The sequence below is a fragment of the Macaca fascicularis genome, chromosome 11 (assembly GCF_037993035.2).
Source record: "Macaca fascicularis isolate 582-1 chromosome 11, T2T-MFA8v1.1".
Classification (NCBI taxonomy): Eukaryota; Metazoa; Chordata; class Mammalia; order Primates; family Cercopithecidae; genus Macaca; species Macaca fascicularis.
This window is the reverse complement of record NC_088385.1, coordinates 50409365-50433197: the sequence shown is the minus strand read 5'-3', so window position 1 is coordinate 50433197 and position 23833 is coordinate 50409365. Positions and strand designations below refer to the sequence as shown.

General features: G+C 37.3%; 1 protein-coding gene across 4 annotated transcripts; it reads left to right on the top strand.

The window, feature by feature from the left end:
* Window positions 1-10205: 10205 nt before the first annotated feature.
* TWF1 (twinfilin actin binding protein 1) lies at window positions 10206-22771 on the top strand. Of its 4 annotated transcripts, XM_074006657.1 has the most exons (11): window positions 10206-10302; window positions 11945-12022; window positions 12281-12345; window positions 14041-14219; window positions 15977-16072; window positions 16989-17093; window positions 17921-17941; window positions 18685-18810; window positions 19067-19217; window positions 19399-19520; window positions 20736-22771. In XM_074006657.1, the coding sequence occupies exons 5-11, from the start codon at window positions 15989-15991 to the stop codon at window positions 20904-20906; spliced, it is 780 nt and encodes a 259-aa protein (XP_073862758.1). In that variant the 5' UTR covers window positions 10206-10302; window positions 11945-12022; window positions 12281-12345; window positions 14041-14219; window positions 15977-15988; the 3' UTR covers window positions 20907-22771. The 4 variants fall into 4 exon arrangements, with proteins under 4 accessions (XP_073862758.1, XP_045221030.1, XP_073862759.1 ...); XM_045365095.2 differs by lacking the exon at window positions 12281-12345; XM_074006658.1 differs by lacking the exon at window positions 17921-17941.
* The last annotated feature ends 1062 nt before the right edge of the window (window positions 22772-23833 follow it).

Here is a 23833-nt window from a genome sequence, read left to right as displayed (position 1 = left end):
GTGAGTAGTGGACAGGAGGTGAGTAAATTTGTGGGTAGTGGACAGGAGGTGAGTAAAGTCAGAAGTGAGCTAACTGTGGTGTGGAAGGAAATGAAGTGGTTTTGGAGTATAATGAAGCAGAACAGAACACCTTGCCCACAATTACCCCAACAAGCCAATGGCATTTTGTCTACCTCCTCCCTTTCCCCAAACTGACAACCCCAGGTGACTGCTCAAATGCCATTTGAAGTGATAGCCAAAGACTTTGAGCTTAGAACCCTTACAATTTGTACAGAAAATAAGTATTTAAAAAAATCTTCACAATACAAAAACCACCTAAGATAACAGAAAGCCTACTCAGTATACACGAATATGCTAAGAAAAGGATGTTTTATTTAGATGTTCCAAAATTTAACGCAGTAAAATTTGAAGCCCTAAACATTTGAAAGTACAACACATTTGAGTGGCAAACAAAAGGAATGGAGTCTTATCCTCGTTTCTCTTGCACTGCCTTCGTGCCTTTGTGCATAGCCAGCTACTGGGTCTCAATTCGTCATTGTCATCAGTGTTCAAAATGATGCCACTGATGGCTGACGGTGTTGTTTTGCATGTGTGTCTAAGTGTGGCAAAAAGACAGCTACATGACCAGCAGTTCCCTCCATCCAGCATATGTGAAAAGGCAGTCCTTTGGTTTACGGCTGCAGTGGCAATTTTTACAGCCTGTTACTGTTTACGGCTTTGGGTTCTTCACCTTGTATGCTACCTGACACCTTGACTCCAAACAAATGACCTACTTTTCACTTCATGATCTGCTGTTGCTGTTTCCTGGTATTTTATCACCAGGCTGCCTCATGTGAAAATGTACCTCTGTGTATCCTTATAACACCTCTCCTGTGTCTTCAGCAATTCACTCTGCATCAGTTCCTCAGACAGCTGATACTGGGGTATTCTATTGACAGAACTAAGACAACTGGTGTTGGGGAGAGGCAAACAAAAACTTCCCTGACTTCCTAAATGGCTCTTACCAACTCGTCATATGACTTAAAATTCTTAATTGTTAAGGCACTGACAATTTGTATCCAAAATTAAAGCATTAAGGGTCTCCATAAATGATAATGAGGATAACCAATAATATAGTAGTAACAAGCACTATTTAACATTGACTAGGAGCTAGCCATTGAATATACTTGTCCTTAAAACCCAACATCACCTGCAAGATGTTGTCCCAGTTTACAGATGAGGAAACTGAGACATCTGGAAAGATTAGGAATTTTTCCTAGACGACACATCTAGCAAGTGACAGGGTAAGATTCAAACCCAGGGCCAGGCGCGGTGGCTCACGCCTGTAATCCCAGCACTTTGGGAGGCTGAGGGGGGCAGATCACCTGAGGTCAAGAGTTCGAGACCAGCCTGGCCAACCTGGTGAAACCCTGTCTCTACTAAAAATACAAAAATTAGCCAGGCAGGGTGGCAGGCGCCGGTAATCCCAGCTACTCAGGAGGCTGAGGCGGGAGAATCACTTGAACCCAGGAGGTGGAGGTTGCAGTGAGCCAAGAGTGCGCCATTGCACTCCAGCCTGGGGGACAAGAGGGAGACTATGTCTCAAAAAAAAAAAAAAAAAAAAAAAATCCAAACCCAGGACTGTCTTACCCCAAAGCCCAAGGTTGCTGCATTGTATGCCGGTAATGCAGCGGAACAGCCTTGGTCAGCCATTCACACCTCCACAGGAGCTGCGGTGCTCAATAAATGTTTGATGAATCAGTGAATGAGCTCCTCATGGTGAATTAGTTTACCAGATTGGCTTCCAGTTACCTGGCAAGTATTCTGAACAAGTGAGACTCTGGATAAGTTAGCTGTGCTAGGAGAAAGAAAAGATGCAGCCCAGAACAGAGGGTCCAGCACCAGCAGGCTTAGGTGAGATAACATCTAGAGAAGCCAGTGGGGAGAAAGTCACAAATATGCATAATGTTAGAAGGATGGTAGGGAAAAGAATAGAAGGAAACAGCCCAGGAAAGATGAAACACCAAAAGCAATTCTGGGATAATATTCTTATTCAAAGATGACCCGGTTGCTGTGGTCCCTTCTTTCTCCCTTTGACCATCTCCCATTCAACATCACACAAGTAGGCAATTGTGGAAGTGAGCTTTTTCCATAGGGGAGACACTGCTTCTCTGATGTGTACTTAAACTTTAAATGTCTCAAAGTGCAATTCAGTTCACTTAGAGCTGTATTTTTTTTTAATGAAAATTACATACAATTTCAAACATATTCCTGTTTCAGACCAGAGCTGTAGAACCGAAAGATCTGTGTCCTTTTCAACACGTTAGTCCACCTCCATTATAAACATCTAAGATGTGCTGTCACAGTATGAATATACCTGAAAATCTACTAGGGATCTTTGCCCTCTATCCCACTTCACTGTTAATGAGCTAGAATAAATAGGAAATATCAGGGCACTGACAATGGTTGTAAAAGAAAGGAAAGGAGGGAGGGAAAAAGAAGGAAGGGAGGAAGGAAAAACAGAGTTTAAAATGAAACAAAATCCAGACTAAAGTGAATTGGAGGTTATCTACTAGAGCCAGGGAAAGCGAACTGTGATTTAGCTGAACCTGTGCTATTGTTTGTGAAAGAACAGTTCAGGAAGAAACAACAGTCACTGAGTAAGGAAGGGCCTTGAAATGAGCTTCTTTAAGAGTGTAGAAAATACTGCCTAGGGAAATGAACTGATGAGACTCATGTAGGCTGGCACACCATGTGAAGAAACAAACTGTAATGTTTTTGTTTTGTTTTGTTTTGTTTTGTTTTGAGACGGAGTCTCGCTCTGTCGCCCAGGCTGGAGTGCAGTGGCTGGATCTCAGCTCACTGCAAGCTCCGCCTCCCGGGTTCGGGCCATTCTCCTGTCTCAGCCTCCTGAGTAGCTGGGACTACAGGCGCCCGCCACCTCGCCCGGCTAGTTTTTGGTATTTTTTAGTAGAGACGGGGTTTCACCGTGTTAACCAGGATGGTCTCGATCTCCTGACCTAGTGATCCGCCCGTCTCGGCCTCCCAAAGTGCTGGGATTACAGGCTTGAGCCACCGCGCCCGGCCACAAACTGTAATGTTATCTCAGAGAAAGGGAGGGAAAAAGAGTTCAGGATTTGAAGGGTGAGAAAGAAAACCAGTTCAGGGCCGGGTGTGGTGGCTCACGCCTGTAATCTCAGCACTTTGGGAGGCTGAGGCCAGGAGTTCGAGACGAGCTTAACAAACATAGTGACACCCTGTCTCTACTAAAAAATACAAAAATTAGCCAGGCATGGTAGCAGGCACCTGTAATCCCAGCTACTCTGGAAGCTGAGGCAGGAGAATTGCTTGAACCGGGGAGGCAGAGGTTACAGTGAGCCGAGATTGCACCACTGCACTCCAGCCTGGGCGACAGAGCAAGATGCCGTCTCAAAATTAAAAAAAAAGAAAAGAAAAGAAAACCAGTTCAGAAAACCTGAATGAAATAGCACCTAGGATCATGAATAATGCTGGTAGGAGTATGACTATGAAGGCAACTGGGATGGACCTACGGAGTCAGTGAGTCAGGGGAATCCAAACAGAAAAGTGCTCTTGGGAGCCTGAATGGAAACTCTAATCTAGAAACTTGAGTGGCAGATTCAGCTGCTGCTGGTGCTGCTGCTGGTGCTGCTTTTTTCTTTCTTTTTTTTTTTTTTTTTGGAGACAGGGTCTCACTCTGTTGCCCAGGCTGGAGTATAGTGCACATGATCATAGCTCACTGCAGCCTTGAACTCCTGGGTTCAAGCAATCCTCCCACCTCAGCTTCCCAAGTAGCTGGGACTACAGGCTCAGGCCACTGCAGCCAGCTAATTTTTTTTTTTTTTTTTTGTACTTTTTGTAGAGATGGGGAGTGGGAGGCCTCACTTTGTTGCCCAGGCTGGTCTCGAACTCCTGCCCTCAAGCAATCCTCCCTCCTCAGCCTCAAAAGTGCTGCAATTACACGCATGAGCCACCGCATCTTACCTCGGCTTCTTCTTAAAAAGAACCCAGCCTAGTATAGGATTAAAGTCAACTGGCTTAATAAGATTGATCAAAATTGCCAAGTGCAAGGGCTAGTGTGGATGCAGGAGCAGAAACAAGAAGAACCTGGAAGAGTAAAGTTAACTTGTGAAACCTTTGCTAACCTGATAATTGAATAACACAAAAACAAGAATTTGACATTTCTCTCACTAGTATGTAAACATATCCTTCACTTTCCTTTCTCTGTAGTAAATCCAAGGTGCACATTAATTGTAGTAAAATGTGCTGCGTTGCAGTGAGTAAAGAGAAAGAACAGAAAGAAAAGATGGGTGAGGCTCCATGCTTCTGTGGATTCCTTGATCCCAGCCCACCCAATCCTCTAACAAGCTTGATTCTCCATTGACAACAGGTCAAACATAACTGAAATGAAAGGCCAAAGAGAAATTGTTTCCAAAGGTTTTCTCTTTTAGGCGCTGTCTCTGAGAACTCATTTAAGAGAGAAGAGTGTCAAGTCTAAGCCTGTAGATAACAAAGAATGAAGTACAAACCAGAATTGTAAGATTACATCATAAATTCAGAGACTATTGATGTCTGTTCACAGTACTATTCAGCTATTTAGCAAAGCTACTCAACAAATAGAATCTTAAACTTTTTTTGTGTGTGTGTGTGCAGATGGTGAATACTTTTTGGATTTTTATTTAACCTTGGGATGAGTCAATATTTAAGAAAAATGTTGAAATTCAGAAGATATATGTATCTCTTACAATGTTTTCATTTACTATAGTAGTGAATCTCATTAAAGTTTTAAGAATACAGAAATATGTGTTGAAAGATATACAGTATTTCTAAATCTGATAACCAAGGCATATTTAGCTGCTTTTATGCAAAGGAATATTTTCGGGTCTCAGCTGATTTGCTTCTCTATTTAGCAAAGTTATAGGAAACTTTTGCCACCATCTTATTACATGCGAAGAATGTAGATTAACTTGCTGTAATTTCAACTTTAAAACTATATGTGTCCTTTGCTGCTCAAATTCTCACTAATTGCAATCTAAAATTTAGGAATCAAATGAATTTGGTAACACAGCATCCCTGTCATACTAACCTACTATGAAAAATTTCACTCTATGAACCAATGAACTGTATGATGAAGGATATTTTTACATAACAGTCTTGGTAAAACAAGGTGCCTCACTTACAAAATATATTTGGCTGCTAGTAACACAGACTGTAATTAATCTTGGCTTAAATAGAATGGAAGTTATTTTTCTTGAATGTAAGACAATTCTAGAGGGAGATATGCCAGGTCCAGTGGGGGAGAGTGACAGTCAACAAGGAGGCAGAAGATTTCTTTCTGTCTTTCTTTTCCACTATCCTAATTTGTGGTTTTCATCATTTAGATAGCCTCAGGTCCAAGATAGCAGCTGGAACTCTGGCCACCACACCTTCATTCCAACAGAAAACAGGAGGAGGTGGAGTAGGGAAATAGAAAAGGATCATCCACTATCTAGCCCCACTCACGAAGCCTTTCAAGAAGACTCACCCAACAATTTTTCATATCATCGGTTGAAATTTAATCACATGGCCACATCGAGCTGCAAAGGAAGTAGAAATGCGAACTTTTACCTGAGCACCTTGCCACATCAAATAAAATATTAGTTGTGTTGTTAAGGAATAAAAATTATTGTGTAGCAACTGTCTGTCTCACCAAAAACTATCATTAAAGCATTACAAACACATAGGTGCCAATATAATTATCTTAATGAATGACTTTTGAACAATTATTTTTCTGGGATTCATTATATTACTGTTCTCATGAGGCTATGATTTTCAGGCAGCTCCAAAGAGTAGTTTAGGCTGGAAGTGAAGGGGCTTTAATTCTCCCGTAATCTCACTGAGCATCCCTGCCCTCTCGACCTGCTTGTCAATTTGCTATGAATGCCTTTCTTGAATTTATTTTAAAAAATACAGCAGAACTGAACAAAACAAACAAACCCTGCTATGCAAGCTCAGCTCACAGTCCCCCTTGCACCATCTTCCCACCAGATTGCAGATTCCAGCCCTAAATTTATCTGATATGGGAAGTCTGGAGTTGCCTATGTTGCGATTACAGAAATACATAAAGGACATGGAAGGTTGTCCCCGTTTGTGGACCCAGTATGAGATAATATCTCCTGTACAAGCTATTTAAAAGTTAGGGAAGGTTTTTGGGTGTTAATTAGCATCACTAGCAAAGACAGAGAAACAGAGAACCAGAGCAAGCAGCATGTTCAAAGTGATTTGCAAATATTCCGATTAGGCATTTGAACCATCCTACCCCACATGACATGTTAGAGATAATGAGAAAGAGATTCAAGATGCTGTTGCTAAGGCACTTTTTCAACCCAGGGTGAAAATCTCACTATAAATAATACATCAAAAAGCTGGTTGCTTTGTGCTTTCCTGCACTTTGATTCCAATATGCATCCTTATCATTATCAACAATTCTTTCGAACCAGTGTTCCCTGTTTCTTTCATTGGAAAGTACGTATCATTTATTAATATTACTTCAGTCTAGATTTTACTTGGGAAAATAATAAAGAAATGTCATTTGCTTGAACTATTCCCTAACCCAGACTCTTTGTTCTGCTTTCTCAAGCAACACTGAGTCCAATAGGAATGAAATAATTTTATCTTATATATTCCATTTCCTGAAAAGTTTTAGCAATCTTGTCAGGTGTTTATTGTGAATTGTTGAGGGTTATAATTCCATGCATATAATAAAAGTTAATTTCAGTCAAGGTATGTTGCTTAATTCTTGATCCTCATTTTTTATAACCCAAAGGGTTATTTTTCTTATGTAATGCTTTATAAATCTAAGGATGTGTTACATAAAACACAGCAGTTCACAGGGCCCAGTGATATTGTGGTTTTATTAACCTACATAAGAAATGAACTTTGGATTGTTGCTTTTGAGGTTTGGAAATTCAATCTAACTCCATGTGCTGTGTTTTAAATGACATTATTTTGAAACATACTATATTGTAATGTATTGTGCTATACTTAATTCTAACAAAATATGAAGCCTAACAAACATTGAGCATCTCATACATGTTAGAGCTTCATAAACTCATATTTCACTTCATTTTCACGACAACCATGAGACATGAGTATGGCATATAACAAGAGAAAATGGAGACTTAGGTTAAATAATGTTGTTCTTGGTCATACAACTTCTATGTGTTTTAAAAAAATTTACAGCAGGCTTTCTTCTCTAGGAAAATCTAATGCAAATAGTGCAGCTCTTTATAATTACCTCACCAAGTAAAGAAGAAATGAATCTATCAAAAAGGTTTCAATTCAGAGAAGAAACAAGATGGGTGGATGAATGATTTTTTATAGATTCCTGTGTATATGCACTATGCACAAACATGTATACTGCTCACATTAATGTGGCACACATCATAGTCTCTTTTATTGCAAAAAGAATTTATGGAGGGTGTGATTTTAAAATGTCATTATTTGGCAATTGACCACACAGATCTAGGTCAGAAGTCCTAAACTACCATTTCATAGGTCAAACCTGACTTGCAGTTATAGTTCTCTTTTTGTTTTGTTTTCCTACATAACTGAAATAGAGATTTTACATAAAATCCCAGTTTCCAACATCACTTGCAAAACATAAGATTGGTCACCTTGCACTTGAATTCCCACAGAGCATCCGTCAGTTAGAATTGAACTGAGTAGTAGTAGCTCCTTTTTTTTTTTTTTCCTTTGAGACAGGGTCTGTCACCCAGGCTGGAGTGTAGTGGGGTGATCATGGCTCATTGCAGCCTCTACCTCCTGGGCTCAAGTGATCCTCCCACCTCAGCCTCCTGAGAGCTGGGACTACAGGTGTCAGCCATCCCACCTGGCCTAGTAGTAGCTCCTTTTAGATGGATCCTGTGCTCCCTCTTGTTGCCACAGTCTCCATTTATTAGCTTCATTCATTTGTTATTTAACTGACCCCGTAAGCATTTGTGTTTTGTGGCCTCCATCTTAGGTTCTAAACATTAGCTCTACCAAATTGTAAAAAGTAGGAATTCTATACCTGTTTCCCACACCCCAGATCCGTCTCCCCTCCTGTGATAATTGCCTTTCACTCATGGGCAGTGTACATTGGGTAAACCAGCCAGCTTGGCCAAGAATGACTTGACACAAGCCAAGCAGGGTCATTCACATGCTTTCTCTTGGGAACTTTAAACTTGGACTTAGAAGAGCTATTTAATCTCTGCATGCAGCTACAACCCTGTCAAGTCGGAAAGTGTAGGGTAGCCATATTCAGCCATTTTGACTGCACAAGCAGAGAGATCCTATTTGGAGAAAAATAAGAGAAAAGCGGAGGTGACAACCAGGTTGTCAAGATCTATAAGATCCTCCAATATCCTTAGAATAAACGCTCTTATCTGCATACGTTGTCTTCAAAGGGTTTGTTTCTTACAGACACTTGTCTTGGCCTTGAAACCTGCTGACTTCCCAACTCTGTGGTTCAATTTCCAAACCTCTTAAAGCTAAAAAATAAAACCTGATATTTTGTTTGGCCCGTCACACAGGATTATGTTGGACTCAAATAAATCTATTATATATTCTTTGAAAACTGTACCATACAAATCTAAGGTATTATTCTCATGAGAGCTCTGGCAAATGTTCACTAAATGGAGACACAATAGATGAAAAAAAGTGGGAAAATATTTGTGGCTAGAGCAGAGCAAGGCATCCAACACCCTTGAAGCTTTTAGGTCAAACTGCTGTACTGGCAGTAAATAAGCACTTTCTGGTGGCTGTCAGGGTGGCCCCAACCTAACCAGACATTCCTCTTCTTTAGGACTGAGCATATGGTGGTCTTTCTCAAGGATGAATATAGAAGGATTATATTTTTCTCATCTGTACTCTTGAGCAACGCCAACTTCCTTAAGCAATTTCCCTGAGATATGAGGATATGAATCAGTTAAAACACTGCAAGTCAACTCTGCAATTTTCTCTCTGCTCAGCGATGTAGTAAAAAACTGGTAAATCAGGGCGAACCATTGTGTCAGGAAGAATTGGGTTAGAATGAAACTCCTCCCTACATTTCTTAAATCCATACAAGTCATAAAACTCAGATTTAGTTTATTACCGAATATAAGAATATGTCTGAAAAACAGAGCTCAGATAACAGGGAATAGACCATAACCTTGTTTGCTGTGATCCTTGTAAAGAAAAACAATTGCAGGCCTGTGAATTACTCATTAAAAATACATTGTATAGTATTTGAATAGTGATTAACTCGCACTTTTATTATTGACCTGAATAAATTACTTGTTCATTAGATTATAATTTTGTATATGTGTCACTTCAAGGCCCTAAAAATAAGAACTAGCTTCTCACCTAGTAGCAGTAGAGAAGCAGTACCAAAAAAACCCAAACTCCCCCCAAAACTAACATTACCTTTCAGGAACTATATGTTTGTAAAAGCCGGAATGGAAAAGATTTTAAAGTAATACCTGCTGTTACCTTACAAATCTGTCCAAGTGAATTTTGAATAATTATTGGATTAAATAATAAAATGCCAACCTAAAGCAGAGCAGGATTTGCAATGGTATAATCGACCACAGAGGGATACTCAAATCAGCTAATCTCTTAGTGGCTGTCTCTTTTTGGAGTGAAGAGAAAGATACAGTGAGTCTCTAAATGTGTCCAACTGAAAAGAAAAGTTAACAGTCTGAGATTAACTCAATTTAAAATCGTGGAAAAATTTGATGAAAGGCAGTCTATAATATATTCTTTCAAAACAGTGGAGCAAGGAGAAGGCTCTTCTACACTAAACGGTATCGATTATAGGAAGAGTAAACCAAGAAAGATAATGTGCACATCTTTTTTAAGCTGAAAATGCCTATTTGGTAAAATGATCATTTCTGTTTTAAAACATCCCTTCGCTGAGGCAGCGAATGGCGGCGTCGGCGCGATCTTCAGAGGGCAGACGTCGGAGCACGGAGCTGTGTAGATTCTGCGGCATTTCCCCCCAGGGAGAAGCGGGAGAGGCGGCGGCAAGAGCAGAAGTAGAACCCCAAACAGAGAGCTAAGGTCGCAAGGCCGGGGGTTGTACTGCAGCCCGACTGCCAGGAAGGGCGGTGGGGCGGTCGGGGCGCTCGGGCACTCAGTCAATCTCACGGGGCGGGGCGGCCCAGGGTCGCGGGCGGATGACGCGCCGGGACCGGCGGAGGAGCAGCCACTTCCTGGGGCCGCCGGCCGGGGCCGCTCGCCGCACTCAGCGCCGGAGCCGGGAACTAGCGGCCGCCGCCATGTCCCACCAGACCGGCATCCAAGGTAACAGAGCCCGGCGCGACCCGCAGGGAAGGGGCTCCCGGGAGGCTCGGAAGAGCCCGGAAGGCTGCAGGACGGGCAGGGCTGGAGTTTGGCCTGGACCTCCGGAAGTCGGTCTTGCGGGGCGAGCCGGGCCTCGGCGCCTCTCCGCGCTCTTGCTTCCCGGGCGCTCCCGGCCTGCGTCCTCCTCCATCCCGGTTCCTGCTGCCGCCACGTTGCAGATGGACTCGAAATTCGGGGGAGCGAAGGAAATTGGCTTTCGAGGCGGCCTGGTTGAAGGGGGCGTGCCTTCCACCGTCGCCGACATTAGCCCAACTTTCCCCCTTTTGGTCAGGTAGGGAAGAGCTGGGACAGTGGAGGCGACTGGGGCTTCCCTACGCTGTCGAGAGCCAGGCGAGTTTTCCTTTTCATGATCCAAAGGAGAATATTACAGGACTTTGATTACGAAAAGAAACATGCCAGAATCTTTCTCACATCAGTAGGGGTGCTTCCCAAAACTCTCCCGCACTTTCTCCCCAAATAGGAAAGTGAGAGTTGTTCTGAGAAATCTCGAGTGTAGCGTGTTTGTGTTTTGATCTTTTTCCTAGGTACTCCCCAAGGGAAACTGATCTGTATAGTTGCATGTAATGCGTGCAGACAGTTCAGTGTGCAGTTATATCTGACCTCCATTATTTCCTGGTTTGAAATTGGGCAGCCTGGAGGTGCTCACCTCATCAAGAGTCAAATAATATATCCCCGGGTTACTCGCGATCACTTAACGAGTTCTAGTATAAACTCAAGCTTTTACTGTTAATAGCGAGTATTTCTCCCAGATGAACACTTAATTGTATGTTTTGTTCTTAAAGATTTTTGACACCACGCCACATACCCCCTGCATGCACGCAGAAGCAAAATAGTATCAAATCTAAAAGCGTTGTTTTATTTATCCGCATTAATTTCGATATATAAATATGTCGTTATTGACTCTCATGCTTGAGCCTTATAGCAAGCACTACCTACTTACATAGTGGTTCTTGCTGCTAATAGACAACACAGGAACGAAATTAGAACGAAATCGAAGCTTTAATAGGAACACAAGCGTTAGTTATTAAATACATATTTATTCAATGATTTTAATCTAGCTTTTGAGAAATGCAAGTTAGAAAAATATAACCAGAATTAAGACAATGCATTTTACTGTCTTTTTCTTTAATCAAGTTAGGATATTTGATATTTACTGTTGTTTTTAACGGGAAAATACAGAAAGTGAATTGATGAAGGAGTGTCATAAGCTTGAAACTGAATTAGAGAATGAAAGCAGGTTTTCAATATTTTTCAAAGGAGCAATAAAAGTTTTTCAAAATTGTAATTTGCTCATTATTGGGTTTGAGTAACTTCAGTATATTCACCCCAGTGTTATTTCTGCACAGAATTATATAGCTAAAACAGATTAGAATTATTAACATACTTTTAAAATGCTAATATTTATATTTCTTAATTGTATACAGTCTTCATTATTTTATGCGGTAAAGTTTTATAATACTGATAATAAGGATGCTACATGCTCCAGATTTTTTCTTTGTGTTCTAATTAATTTTTTCAATATAGATAGGAAAGTATTTATATGTAAGTATAAAAAGTTTACTTTCTTTATCTTTTTCCACAGCGAGTGAAGATGTTAAAGAGATCTTTGCCAGAGCCAGAAATGGAAAGTACAGACTTCTGAAAATATCTATTGAAAATGGTTAGTTAAATATTTTAAAATATTTTTTGTTCCTGGATTAGTGGTGGCCGTTGTATTTTTAAACTTAGTGTGTGTTCTCAGTGATTTGAACTATTAATGTGAAGCAAGTTCAAATCTTCCCTTACAGTAACTTGGATTCCTCATATTTTGTGCAGGTCCCTGTGGGCCCCTGATTTCCTTCTGAATTATGTGACTATCAGGGAAACAGAAAGATGTTTTTTGATGTGACTTCTTCCTCTTTTACTTTTTGTGTCTTAGTTTCTGCACCACAGTCCATTTCTAATGTCAGTGCTTCCATCTCTGGAATGGAAATCACTAAACAGGTGATTATCAAAAAAAAAAAGTTACTTGTGAATTATTCAATAAAGTTTGTTTTTAAATACAAACAAAGGATTTCAAACTCCCATTTACTCCATTTGATTGCAACCTTTGCTACAGAAATGATTATCACCCTTTCTTGTTTTGGGAAAGTTCTGAGAATATAACAAACTACAAATTGATCCTTTAAAAATAATTCTGTAAACAGGGAATCTGGTTGAGTGGGAGAATCTTTTAAATCAGGCAGATTTGAATTTGGACAATTACTACTGTTATAGCTACTCAGTCACAAATGAATATGTTAAAATATTCCAGCGGCCTAATTTCTTAAATATCTAAAAATATTTTGCTTTGGAAAAGTAACTTGTTCTTTCACAAACTGGAAGTAAATCTAATTTGTTTTCTGTTTTCTGCTTATGTATTAAAAGTACCACAATAGTTGGTAAAATATGCATTTGTTTACATATAACATTCAATAGGAATATATGTATATTGTAAAACAACATATTTTAAAAATACTGAGGTAAAATTTTTAATACCATCACTTCCTAAGTGACCAGTTAAGGATCTAAAATGGAAAAGTTAATCTAACTAGCATCTCTACAGAAGGAAAATGGCACTACTTCCTAAATTATTATTTTCTGGTTTTACTTTTTTGTTTTGTGAAAAGTTTTAGATAAGGAAAATTCCAAAGACTAAAATTGTATCATAAATATCTATATCTCCCCTTTATTAATAACTGCTAACATTTTATCATATTTACTTCAAGCATTTTAGAAAATTCAGTGTTTTTGTGGTATAAGAGCATCCCCTTTAAACAGTTTTGCTTCTGACCTCATTCCCCTGGGGCAACTGCAGTTAGGAGTTCTGATATTTGTGCAGTGTCTTTTTACATATATCCCTAAACAGCATATAGTGCTCTTTGAGTTCACGTAAACTGCATGATACCATCTTATTCTGTATCTTTCCTTTTTCTGAAAATGTTACATTTGCAATTAGTTTTGATAGCTCAATAATTGATTTTAAATCTGAACAGAATGTTATATGACTATGCCACACATTATTTTTCCATTCTCTTATTGATGAACATTGAGGCTATTTCCAGTCTTCATTGTTACTGTATAGTGCTGCAGTGAACACCTTTGTATTTATGTGTAAGAGTTTCTGTATGCATAGTAGATTCACAACTTCTGCCGAATAGCATTTCAAAGTGGCCATACCAGTGTATGCATCTAGGCAAATGTTTAAATCTGTAGCATTATGGCCAAATAAATAGGAGTTAAACCTGGTTTTATTTAATATTTCTTACTGTACAATTCAATGTTAATGTCAGAAATTATACTTTTGAATGGTAGTTTAAATGTATTTTGTTGATAACTTAAGCACAGACATTTTGGAAAGTAGAAATGTAACCACCCATTATTTGACCATTCAATTCAACTGTTATGATCATTTTTATATGTTTCTTTCTTAGGCTGTGTATATTTTTAAAATTTTAACCATGTTCATAAAAAGTTATCAGTTTTTATAATACTCTGTATCATAATTACTTTCTATGCTGCCACATTTTTCTTTTCAACTTTTCGATGTGAATAATAGTAACTGGGAAATGACTATATATTTATTTTTCTAGTCTTCATCACACTACCACTTGATATTTCAAACCATTTACCTATCTTTCTAAAAATAATTTTTCATAGAACAACTTGTGATTGGATCATATAGTCAGCCTTCAGATTCCTGGGATAAGGATTATGATTCCTTTGTTTTACCCCTGTTGGAGGACAAACAACCGTGCTATATATTATTCAGGTTAGATTCTCAGAATGCCCAGGGATATGAATGGATATTCATTGCATGGTCTCCAGATCATTCTCATGTAAGTAACTTTTTTATAGTTTGTTTAACATTAAATGCTAGAAAGATGTTTTTGAAATTTCTAGGTCAAATAAAGGTTAAAAAGCAATAATTATTTCCCATAGAAGGGAATGATCATGAGGAAAATCCTAGGATTTATAATATAGAATCAGGAATAATGTGCTCAGATTTGGGAGTTTTGCCATTGAAATCAAAATAATTATTATTGATTTAAGATTTAAAAATTTGTGGCAATGGCAATTTTTTCTTTTTTTTTTTTTTTTAAAGCAGAATGTCACTCTGTCGTCCAGACCAGAGTGCAGTGGTGCAATCTTGGCTCACTGCAACCTCTGTCTCCCAGGCTCAAGTGATTTTCCCACCTCAGCCTCCTGAGTAGCTGGGATTACAGGCATGTGTCACACCATACCCGGCTAATTTTTATATTTTTAGTAGAGATGGGGTTTCACCGTGTTGCCCAGGCTGGTCTTAAACTCATGGCCTTAAGTGATCCACCCACCTCGGCCTCCCAAAGTGCTGGGATTACAGGCATGAGCCACTGTGTCCAACCTAATTTGTGGTAATTTTAAAATGACTCCATGGGCTTCTGAAATATGAAACTGCCTGGCCCTGAGAGTAATAATTGTAATAAATCTGAGAACTAATTGAACATAATATTAAATTTTGTTAGTATTATGCATTTATTAATCACTACCATTCAAGTGATGGGCCTGCATACAAACAAGTATTTTAGGAAAGCTGGTAGTAGATTGACTAAATAGAACAATAGACTAGACAGAATTAATATATGAACATGGCCCAATATTTGAAAAATTAATTTGAATTTTATTAAAAAATAATTATTTTTAAAGTTATCTAGATATTGTTCTCAAAAGATCATCCCATTCCTGTTTAATTCCCCATGTTCTATCTGAAAGAAATACTGGATTTGACCATGTAGGATTATGAAATTATTTGTTAATTGGTAGTTACCTTTGGTAGCTTTCCATAGATACTAGTTGACTCTTTAATTTTTTTTCCATCTTTGTGTCCCGCCTAGAATGGTATGTGCCATCAGTAAGCCATGAATTTTGATTCTTAACAACTTAATTCGTAATATTTGATACAGCTTTGAGAAGAATGTCACTATCAAAGTTACTTCATTTCAGTTTTCCTCATATTTTAATTTTTTTATTCTTGAACTCATGAGTTTGCAAAATAAAGAATTTAAACAATTTATATTTTTTTCAACTTTAAAATGTGGCCAGGCACGGTGGCTCATGCCGGTAATCCCTAAACTTTGGGAAGCTGAGGCGGGTGGATCACCAGAGGTCAGGAGTTTGAGACCAGCCTGACCAACATGGTGAAACCCCGTCTGTACTAAAAATACAAAAAATTAGCTGGGCGTGGTGGTGCACGCCTGTAATCCCACCTACTCAGGAGGCTGAGGCAGGAGAATCACTTGAACCTGGGAGGTGGAGGTTGCAGTGAACTGAGATCGTGCCATTACACTCCAGCCTGGGCAACAAGAGCAAATCTGCACCTCAAAAAACAAAAAAAGTGACATTGTAAATTGAAGTCTATCTTAATAGCCATTGAATAGTTTAGATGCCTATGTTAATGATGGTTATTTGTACACATATATTTTAGCATATTATAGTGGGTGGACTTCAGCTCAGTTTTATTTTTAATATGATTTAGGATATTAATACATTCAAAATGTGCTTTCTTTTGTAATGTTTTCATTTATTAACTTCTAAGTAAACTTTCACAACTGAATAGGTTCGTCAAAAAATGTTGTATGCAGCAACAAGAGCAACTCTGAAGAAGGAATTTGGAGGTGGCCACATTAAAGATGAAGTATTTGGAACAGTAAAGGTATTATATTTTTATGTGGATTCTATATGTTGCAATTAAAATGATTAAAGAAGAACTCCTAGGTAATGGGTAATTGATATGAATTCAGATAGATAATCTGAAAACATGAGAATAAGAGAAATACTATATTTCATATGATATAAAAGTTACCTGATGTAACTTTGAGTTTATTCATTTGTATCTGTTTGACATTGACAATAAGTGTATTGAAACATACTGATTCTTCTAATGTACATGGTAAATATATGTATTTACATGTATATACACAAATTGAAACACTGAAATATATTTTTGAACTTTTTTGTTTGTTTAGAGCTTTTCTGATTCAGAAAGTCATATAATCTAGTGGAAAGAGCACAAGACTAGATGGGAATATATTGCTGCTTCACCATTAATTGTGAAGTCGGCCGGTTTCTCAATTTCATGAATCTCAGTCTTCTAAACCACAAAATTTTGATGATAGGTAGACCTCTTTGTAGTATTTTTTTCTTTTGACATGAAAACTATAATAGTTTTCCATGAATAATTACAAAGAAATTATATAAATCATTATAGTATTCAGAATCTGAATATGTTGATTATTGGATAATCATTGGGCAGTTTTCCCCAGAAGGTTAATTACAGTTGTCCTATAGACTTAAAGGATGACCAGGTTCAATATTTCACTTTGCCAGTATGAAACTCATACAAACTATTTAGTAATTATGAAACGTCATATAAAATGAACAGTAGGTACTCCCGTTAAAAAGTTTTGAAACTTAAAATTGAGGATTAAAGTAAAAATATATTAAAATTCATAATGCTATTTATTTTAATTTAAAATCTTTTCTGTTAATGATTTTGCTTTTCCTAAAGTAACCTCACTGTCGTTTTAATTCTAGAGAATTACTGATTATAGTCTATTCTGTACTTGCAGGAAGATGTATCATTACATGGATATAAAAAATACTTGCTATCACAATCTTCCCCTGCCCCACTGACTGCAGCTGAGGAAGAATTACGACAGATTAAAATCAGTGAGGTAAGTTACAACTTCAAAGCCTTTGCACGATTTTAAGTGTTTGAAAATACCATATTTTTAATTAGTAGATGTGGGAGGTAACTAGAGATTAAAGAAGTTAGGTAGCTTAGGTTTATTCCGTTTCGTTTAGAGATAAGTCTGTGTGCTTAATGTCTTTTCAGAAAAGAAAAGTTAAAAATGAATATTAAACTTTATATGCATTTTATAAGTAGCTTAGAATATTAAACTTTATATGCATTTTATAAATAGCTTTTCCTGTAATCTTCCTGTCAGAATAGTAAATCTTCCTGTTGAAGTACAACTGTTGCAAACTTTGTACTTTGAATATTATATAGAGAAAAAGTGTGTTACCCATTTAGTGCAAAGAATATATCTAATAAGGTTGCCTGAAGCAGATTATTGTTTTGTTGGCTTTCTGGAGAGTCTACAAATTAAATTCTGTGAACTCTACTTGAATAGAGATATATATGGAAGATGATTATTTGAGTACCTGTTGAGCATATTTGAGTCAATAAATTTCAGCCATATTATTTTGTAGTTTATCATTATTTTTAATATGTTTTCTACAGCCATTCTAATATACTGGAATAACTACTGTATTTCTACTGGGACTTTACAGAAAAGAACAAGTGGCTGAAACCACTATTCATTAGCCTGAGTCACAGACTAATAGGAATCAGTCTGGAGAACGGTTGAATATCATTTAATATTAAACTGGTAGCAAGGATCTGTCATATGATTTTAATTCATGTTATTTGAGTAGGGCTTTTTATATGATTTTTTTTTTTTTTACAAGTTTGATAGTTTGTTTTATTCCTTGCACTCAGAGCCCAGAGGATCATTTTGGGGTATGCATTCGCATATGTTCTATGATGTTTTCATTAACTAATATCATTTATGCTGTAGAATCTCCATTCATTTTTTTAAAAGTAAAATTTCTATTGTACTTTCTGTTGCAACACTGCAAATGAGACGCTCTGCTAGCTATCATTTATCAAGTATAAAAATCTTAAACATGTGCATTGAATGCTTTCTTATCTTTCTCCTCTTCCAGTACATGCACACCATGTTCTTAGTAAAGAAATCTCTTAAGTCTGGAACTTCTGCAGTAGTATAACTTGTTGAGCTGTGTTATGTCTTTGTACACTGTTTGTACTTCCTTTCAATTCAGTGCATGGTGTTTGTGTTGCGTTTTCTGTCCAACAGAACAAAGTAAAGTTCTATACATACTGTATGTAGATTGTTGTTTATAAATTCTATCAAGTAAAATTTTATAACTAATGGTGTAATCTAAAGAGCTTGTGTAGCTCATTGAAATTGTGCCAAACCAAACATAAAAACAAACGCTCCCAAACCCCACTAATTTTGTACACTCATGCAAATGTTCACTTCCAACATTGTCATAAAGATGTGTCATGCACTCTGCATGTTGACAAAATGCTAGCAGGACCGTGAACAAATGTGAAAAATAATTTTAATTATAGGCTGGGCTAGGGTTGAATGATGCTATTTTATAGAGGTTGGGTTTTCTTATTTTTGCCATAGGATACTGCTAACTGCTAAACTTGTAAATTAAATCTGTCATACTTAGGTACAGACTGACGTGGGTGTGGACACTAAGCATCAAACACTACAAGGAGTAGCATTTCCCATTTCTCGAGAAGCCTTTCAGGCTTTGGAAAAATTGAATAACAGACAGCTCAATTATGTGCAGTTGGTAAGAGATGTATAATGATTATTAAGTGGCTGCTCTTTTTGGTAGTTTATGGCTCATATAGGGTTTATTTTTAATGTATTTAAAATTTTAAATATGCTTTCTGATTTCTAAAATTCATTTTGTAAATGTTTGTTGTGAAAAAGTCAAACAGTGCAGAACTAAGTTCCTCCTTTATCTCTTAGTCTTTTTATTACATGTTTTAACTTAATTTCCTTATATCTGGTTTTAATGAATATATTTTGTTTCTTATTGGCAGGAAATAGATATAAAAAATGAAATTATAATTTTGGCCAACACAACAAATACAGAACTAAAAGATTTGCCAAAGAGGATTCCCAAGGATTCAGCTCGTTACCATTTCTTTCTGTATAAACATTCCCATGAAGGAGACTATTTAGAGTCCATAGGTATATGATACATTGTTTTTAACACGTTACTTTCAGTTTGTTTATTAGTGTATCAGCCCTATATGCTTACTTATTTCTTGCCCAGAGGGCTTAGCTGTAGTTTTATGAAGTTTATGTATGTAGTTTTATGAAGTTTATGTATTGATATGCTAATTATATTTGTTATTATTTGAACTTACAGTTTTTATTTATTCAATGCCCGGATACACATGCAGTATAAGAGAGCGGATGCTGTATTCTAGCTGCAAGAGCCCTCTGCTAGAAATTGTAGAAAGACAACTACAAATGGATGTAATTAGAAAGGTAGCCATTTTAAAATCTTCAGTTTTTGCTAAATTTTTCTTTTCATTTCTATGTAGTTTCTGATGTAGTGTGATTTATAAATGAAAATATTTATTTTTCTTGTTATCATCCTAAATCCTTAGGATCTCCTCTAAGTGCCTGGGGACTACCTATCATGATCCCCATCTCTATATATATCTGTACTTTCTAGTAAGCCACATGTGGCTATTTAACTTTAAATAAGATTTAAAGTTCTGTTTCTTAACTCCACTATCCTCATGTCAAATGCTCATTAGCTAAATGTGGTTACTGGCTACTTTATTGGTTAGTGCAGAATGTATAGGACATTTCCATCAGTGCAAAAAGTCCTATTGGACAGTGCTGCGAGAGCTACATACTTGTGATTATTTCTGGACTCCGTATTAATAAGGAATTACAGTCTCCATTATGACTGTGAATTATGGGATGGATGGGAGTCTTTCCAGTTTGGGGGAAGTAAGGAATAAGCATAAACATTTGAATTTTGGAAACTAAGCTACCAGTTTTCTTAATTTAATTTTCTTAAGTACAGATAGGGCATAGGGAAAGATATATATTCTTGAGCCCTTAAACTCATATGAATACAGGTCCTTAAAAACTACCAGTGTTTTTAGGTTCTGAACCTTTCATGCTTTATAAGTTCCTAAGAATCAATCACTTTATCATGGGTAGCACCTTCTATAGCAGGGATCAGCTGACTTTTTCTACAAAGGACCAAATAGTAAGTAAAGGCTTTGCCAGGCCACATATAATCTCTGTCACATATTGTTGTTTAACAACCCTTAAAAAATGTAAAACAGTCTTACCTTGGGCAAGATTTGGCCTTTGGGCCATGGTTTGTTTACCTCTCTTGTAGAGGGCTTTCAAGTGACCCAAGTGATGAAAGGGCCATGAGTGAATGTTCCTTGAATAAATAGTGTATCACAGCAACTTGAGAATATAGTGGTGGCTTCTACTTTTAAATATTATTTAAACTGGAGCAGTAAGAAAGAACCAAGAAGGAAGTGAATGTAGCTGATTATATATTCAAGCAATTTAGCCCCTTCCCCCAAAAGAAGAAAGTGAAACTGTTTACATATGGTCCTTGATTCTGCCTTACTGGAATGGGTATTATTTGTGAGCATTCATATACCTGAAAACCAGCTTGTTGCTTGTATTAGGTTTTGAATGTTGTGCTTCTAATTTTATCTTTTACAGATTGAGATAGACAATGGGGATGAGTTGACTGCAGACTTCCTTTATGAAGAAGTACATCCCAAGCAGCATGCACACAAGCAAAGTTTTGCAAAACCAAAAGGTCCTGCAGGAAAAAGAGGAATTCGAAGACTAATTAGGGGCCCAGCGGAAACTGAAGCTACTACTGATTAAAGTCATCACAATAAACATTGCAATACTAGTTTTTTAAAAGTCCAGCTTTTAGTACAGGAGAACTGAAATCATTCCATGTTGATATAAAGTGGGAAAAAAAAATTGTACTTTTTGGAAAATGGCACTTTTCACTTCTGTGTGTTTTTAAAATTAATGTTATAGAAAACTCATGATTTCTACTTTTGAGTTAAAGCTAGAAAAGGGTTCAACATAGTGTTTAATTTTGTCACACTGTTTTCATAGTGTTGATTCTACACTACAAATACTTCTTAAAATTTTATACAGTTGGGCCAGTTCTAGAAAGTCTGATGTCTCAAAGGGTAAACTTCCTACTTTCTTGTGGGACAGAAAGACCTTAAAGTATTCATACTACTTAATGAATATGTTAAGGACCAGGCTAGAGTATTTTCTAAGCTGGAAACTTAGTATGTCTTGGAAAAGGCCGGAAGTTGCTTACTCCAAGTAGCTGTGCTAGCTCTGTCAGACTGTAGGATCATGTCTGCAATTTTTAGAAATAGTGCTTTACATTGCAGCAGTCTTTTATATTTGACTTTTTTTTAATAGCATTAAAATTGCAGATCAGCTCACTCTGAAACTTTAAGGGTACTAGATATTTTCTATACTGCAGGATTTCTGATGACATTGAAAGACTTTAAACAGCCTTAGTAAATGATCTAATGCTCTGTGAGGCCAAAAATTTATGTTCAGATTGAAATTTAAATTAATATCATCAAAAGGAAACAAAAAATGTTGAGTTTTAAAAATCAGGATTGACTTTTTTCTCCAAAACCATACATTTATAGGCAAATTGTGTTCTTTATCACTTCTGAGCAAATACTCAGATTTAAAATGACTTTAAAGTCCTGGTACTTAACAGGCTAACACAGATAAACACCTTAATAATCTCAGTTAATACTGTATTTCAAAACACATTTAACTGTTTTCTAATGCTTTGCATTATCAGTTACAACCTAGAGAGATTTTGAGCCTCATATTTCTTTGATACTTGAAATAGAGGGAGCTAGAACACTTCATGTTTGATCTGTTAAACCTGCTGCAAGAGCCATAACTTTGAGGCATTTTCTAAATGAAATGTGGGGATCTAGGATTTGTAATTTCTTGATCTAAACTTTATGCTGCGTAAATCAGTTACCGGAAATGCACATTTCATAGTGTGAAGCACTCATTTCTAAACCTTATTATCTAAGGTAATATATGCACCTTTCAGAAATTTGTGTTCGAGTAAGTAAAGCATATTAGAATAATTATGGGTTGACAGATTTTTAAAATAGAATTTAGAGTATTTGTGTGGGGTTTTGTTTGTTTACAAATAATCAGACTATAATATTTAAACATGCAGAATAACTGACAATGTTGCACTTGTTTACTAAAGATATAAGTTGTTCCATGGGTGTACATGTAGACAGACACACATACACCCAAATTATTGCATTAAGCATCCTGGAGCTGTGTTGCAGACCATAGCTGAAGCTGGTATTTTCAGTCAGGAAGACTACCTGTCACGAAGGTATAAAATAATTTAGAAGTGAATGTTTTTCTGTACCATCTATGTGCAATTATACTCTAAATTCCACTACACTACATTAAAACAAATGGACATTCCAGAATATAGATGTGATTATAGTCTTAAACTGATTATTACTAAACCAATGATTGCTGAAAATCAGTGATGCATTTGTTATAGAGTATAACTCATCGTTTACAGTATGTTTTAGTTGGCATTATCATATCGATGGTGAATAATGTATTCCCAGTAAATTTATATAGCAGTGAAGAATTACATGCCTTCTGGTGGACATTTTATAAGTGCATTTTATATCACAATAAAAATTTTTTCTCTTTAAGTTGTGTATGTTCTGTTGGTTTTTCTACTGTAGTTTTTTGTAATGTTTGTGTAATTTTGCATAACTCAGTACCTGGTGTTAGGTTAGAAATCCCATTCATTTATTTGTTAGTCTGCCTAAGTCCAAAAAGGATTTTAAGTAGCTTTAAACCTAGGCAAGGATAATTGTGACTACAGAGTGCTTAGATTAAAAATTTGCCACTGTTGTAGCAATAGTAAAAATGCCATGAGTTACTCATTTTTTGTGATAGAAGCACCCCAGTACCAATTTACTTGACACTAAACTCTTCAGACTTGCCACTGTATTCATTCATCTGAAAAACGTTGAATGCACTCCTGTGTGCAATTTGGTTTCAAATCCTTTTTATTAGAGATGTGACAAAATGGATGTCTTTGGTAGCAGTTTTACAAAAGATGCTGAAGTAGCTTTAGAAAGGCTTATTGGGCCGGGCGTGGTGGCTCATGCCTGTAATACCAACACTTTGGGAGGCTGAGGTGGGCAGATCACAAGGTCGGGAGATCGAGACCATCCTGGCTGACACAGTGAAACCCTGTCTCTACTAAAAATACAAAAAAATTAGCCGGGCGTGGTGGTGGGCGCCTGTAGTCCCAGCTACAGGCTGGGCAGGAGAGTGGTGTGAACCTGGGAGGTGGAGCTTGCAGTGAGCGGAGATCGCGCCACTACTACAGCCTGGGTGACAGAGAGAGACTCTCTCAAAAAACAAAAAGGCTCATTGTTAAAACTTTTAAACACTGAAGCTAAGGCAGTTCTACTCAGAACTAAAATAATATGCCTGAGGTTCGTACTGTAAATAGTTTGGTGTATATCCTTTCACATTTTCTTTGCAAATACAGTCATACATTTAAGGATGGAATTTTTGTTGTTTAGATGGAGTCTTGCTCTGTCACCAGGCTGGAGTGTAGTGGCATGATCTTGGCTCACTGCAACCTCCCCCTCCCAGGTTCAAGTGATTCTCCTGCCTCAGCCTCCTGAATAGCTGGGACTACAGGTGTATACCACCACGCCCAGCTAATTTTTGTATTTTTAGTAGAGATGGGGTTT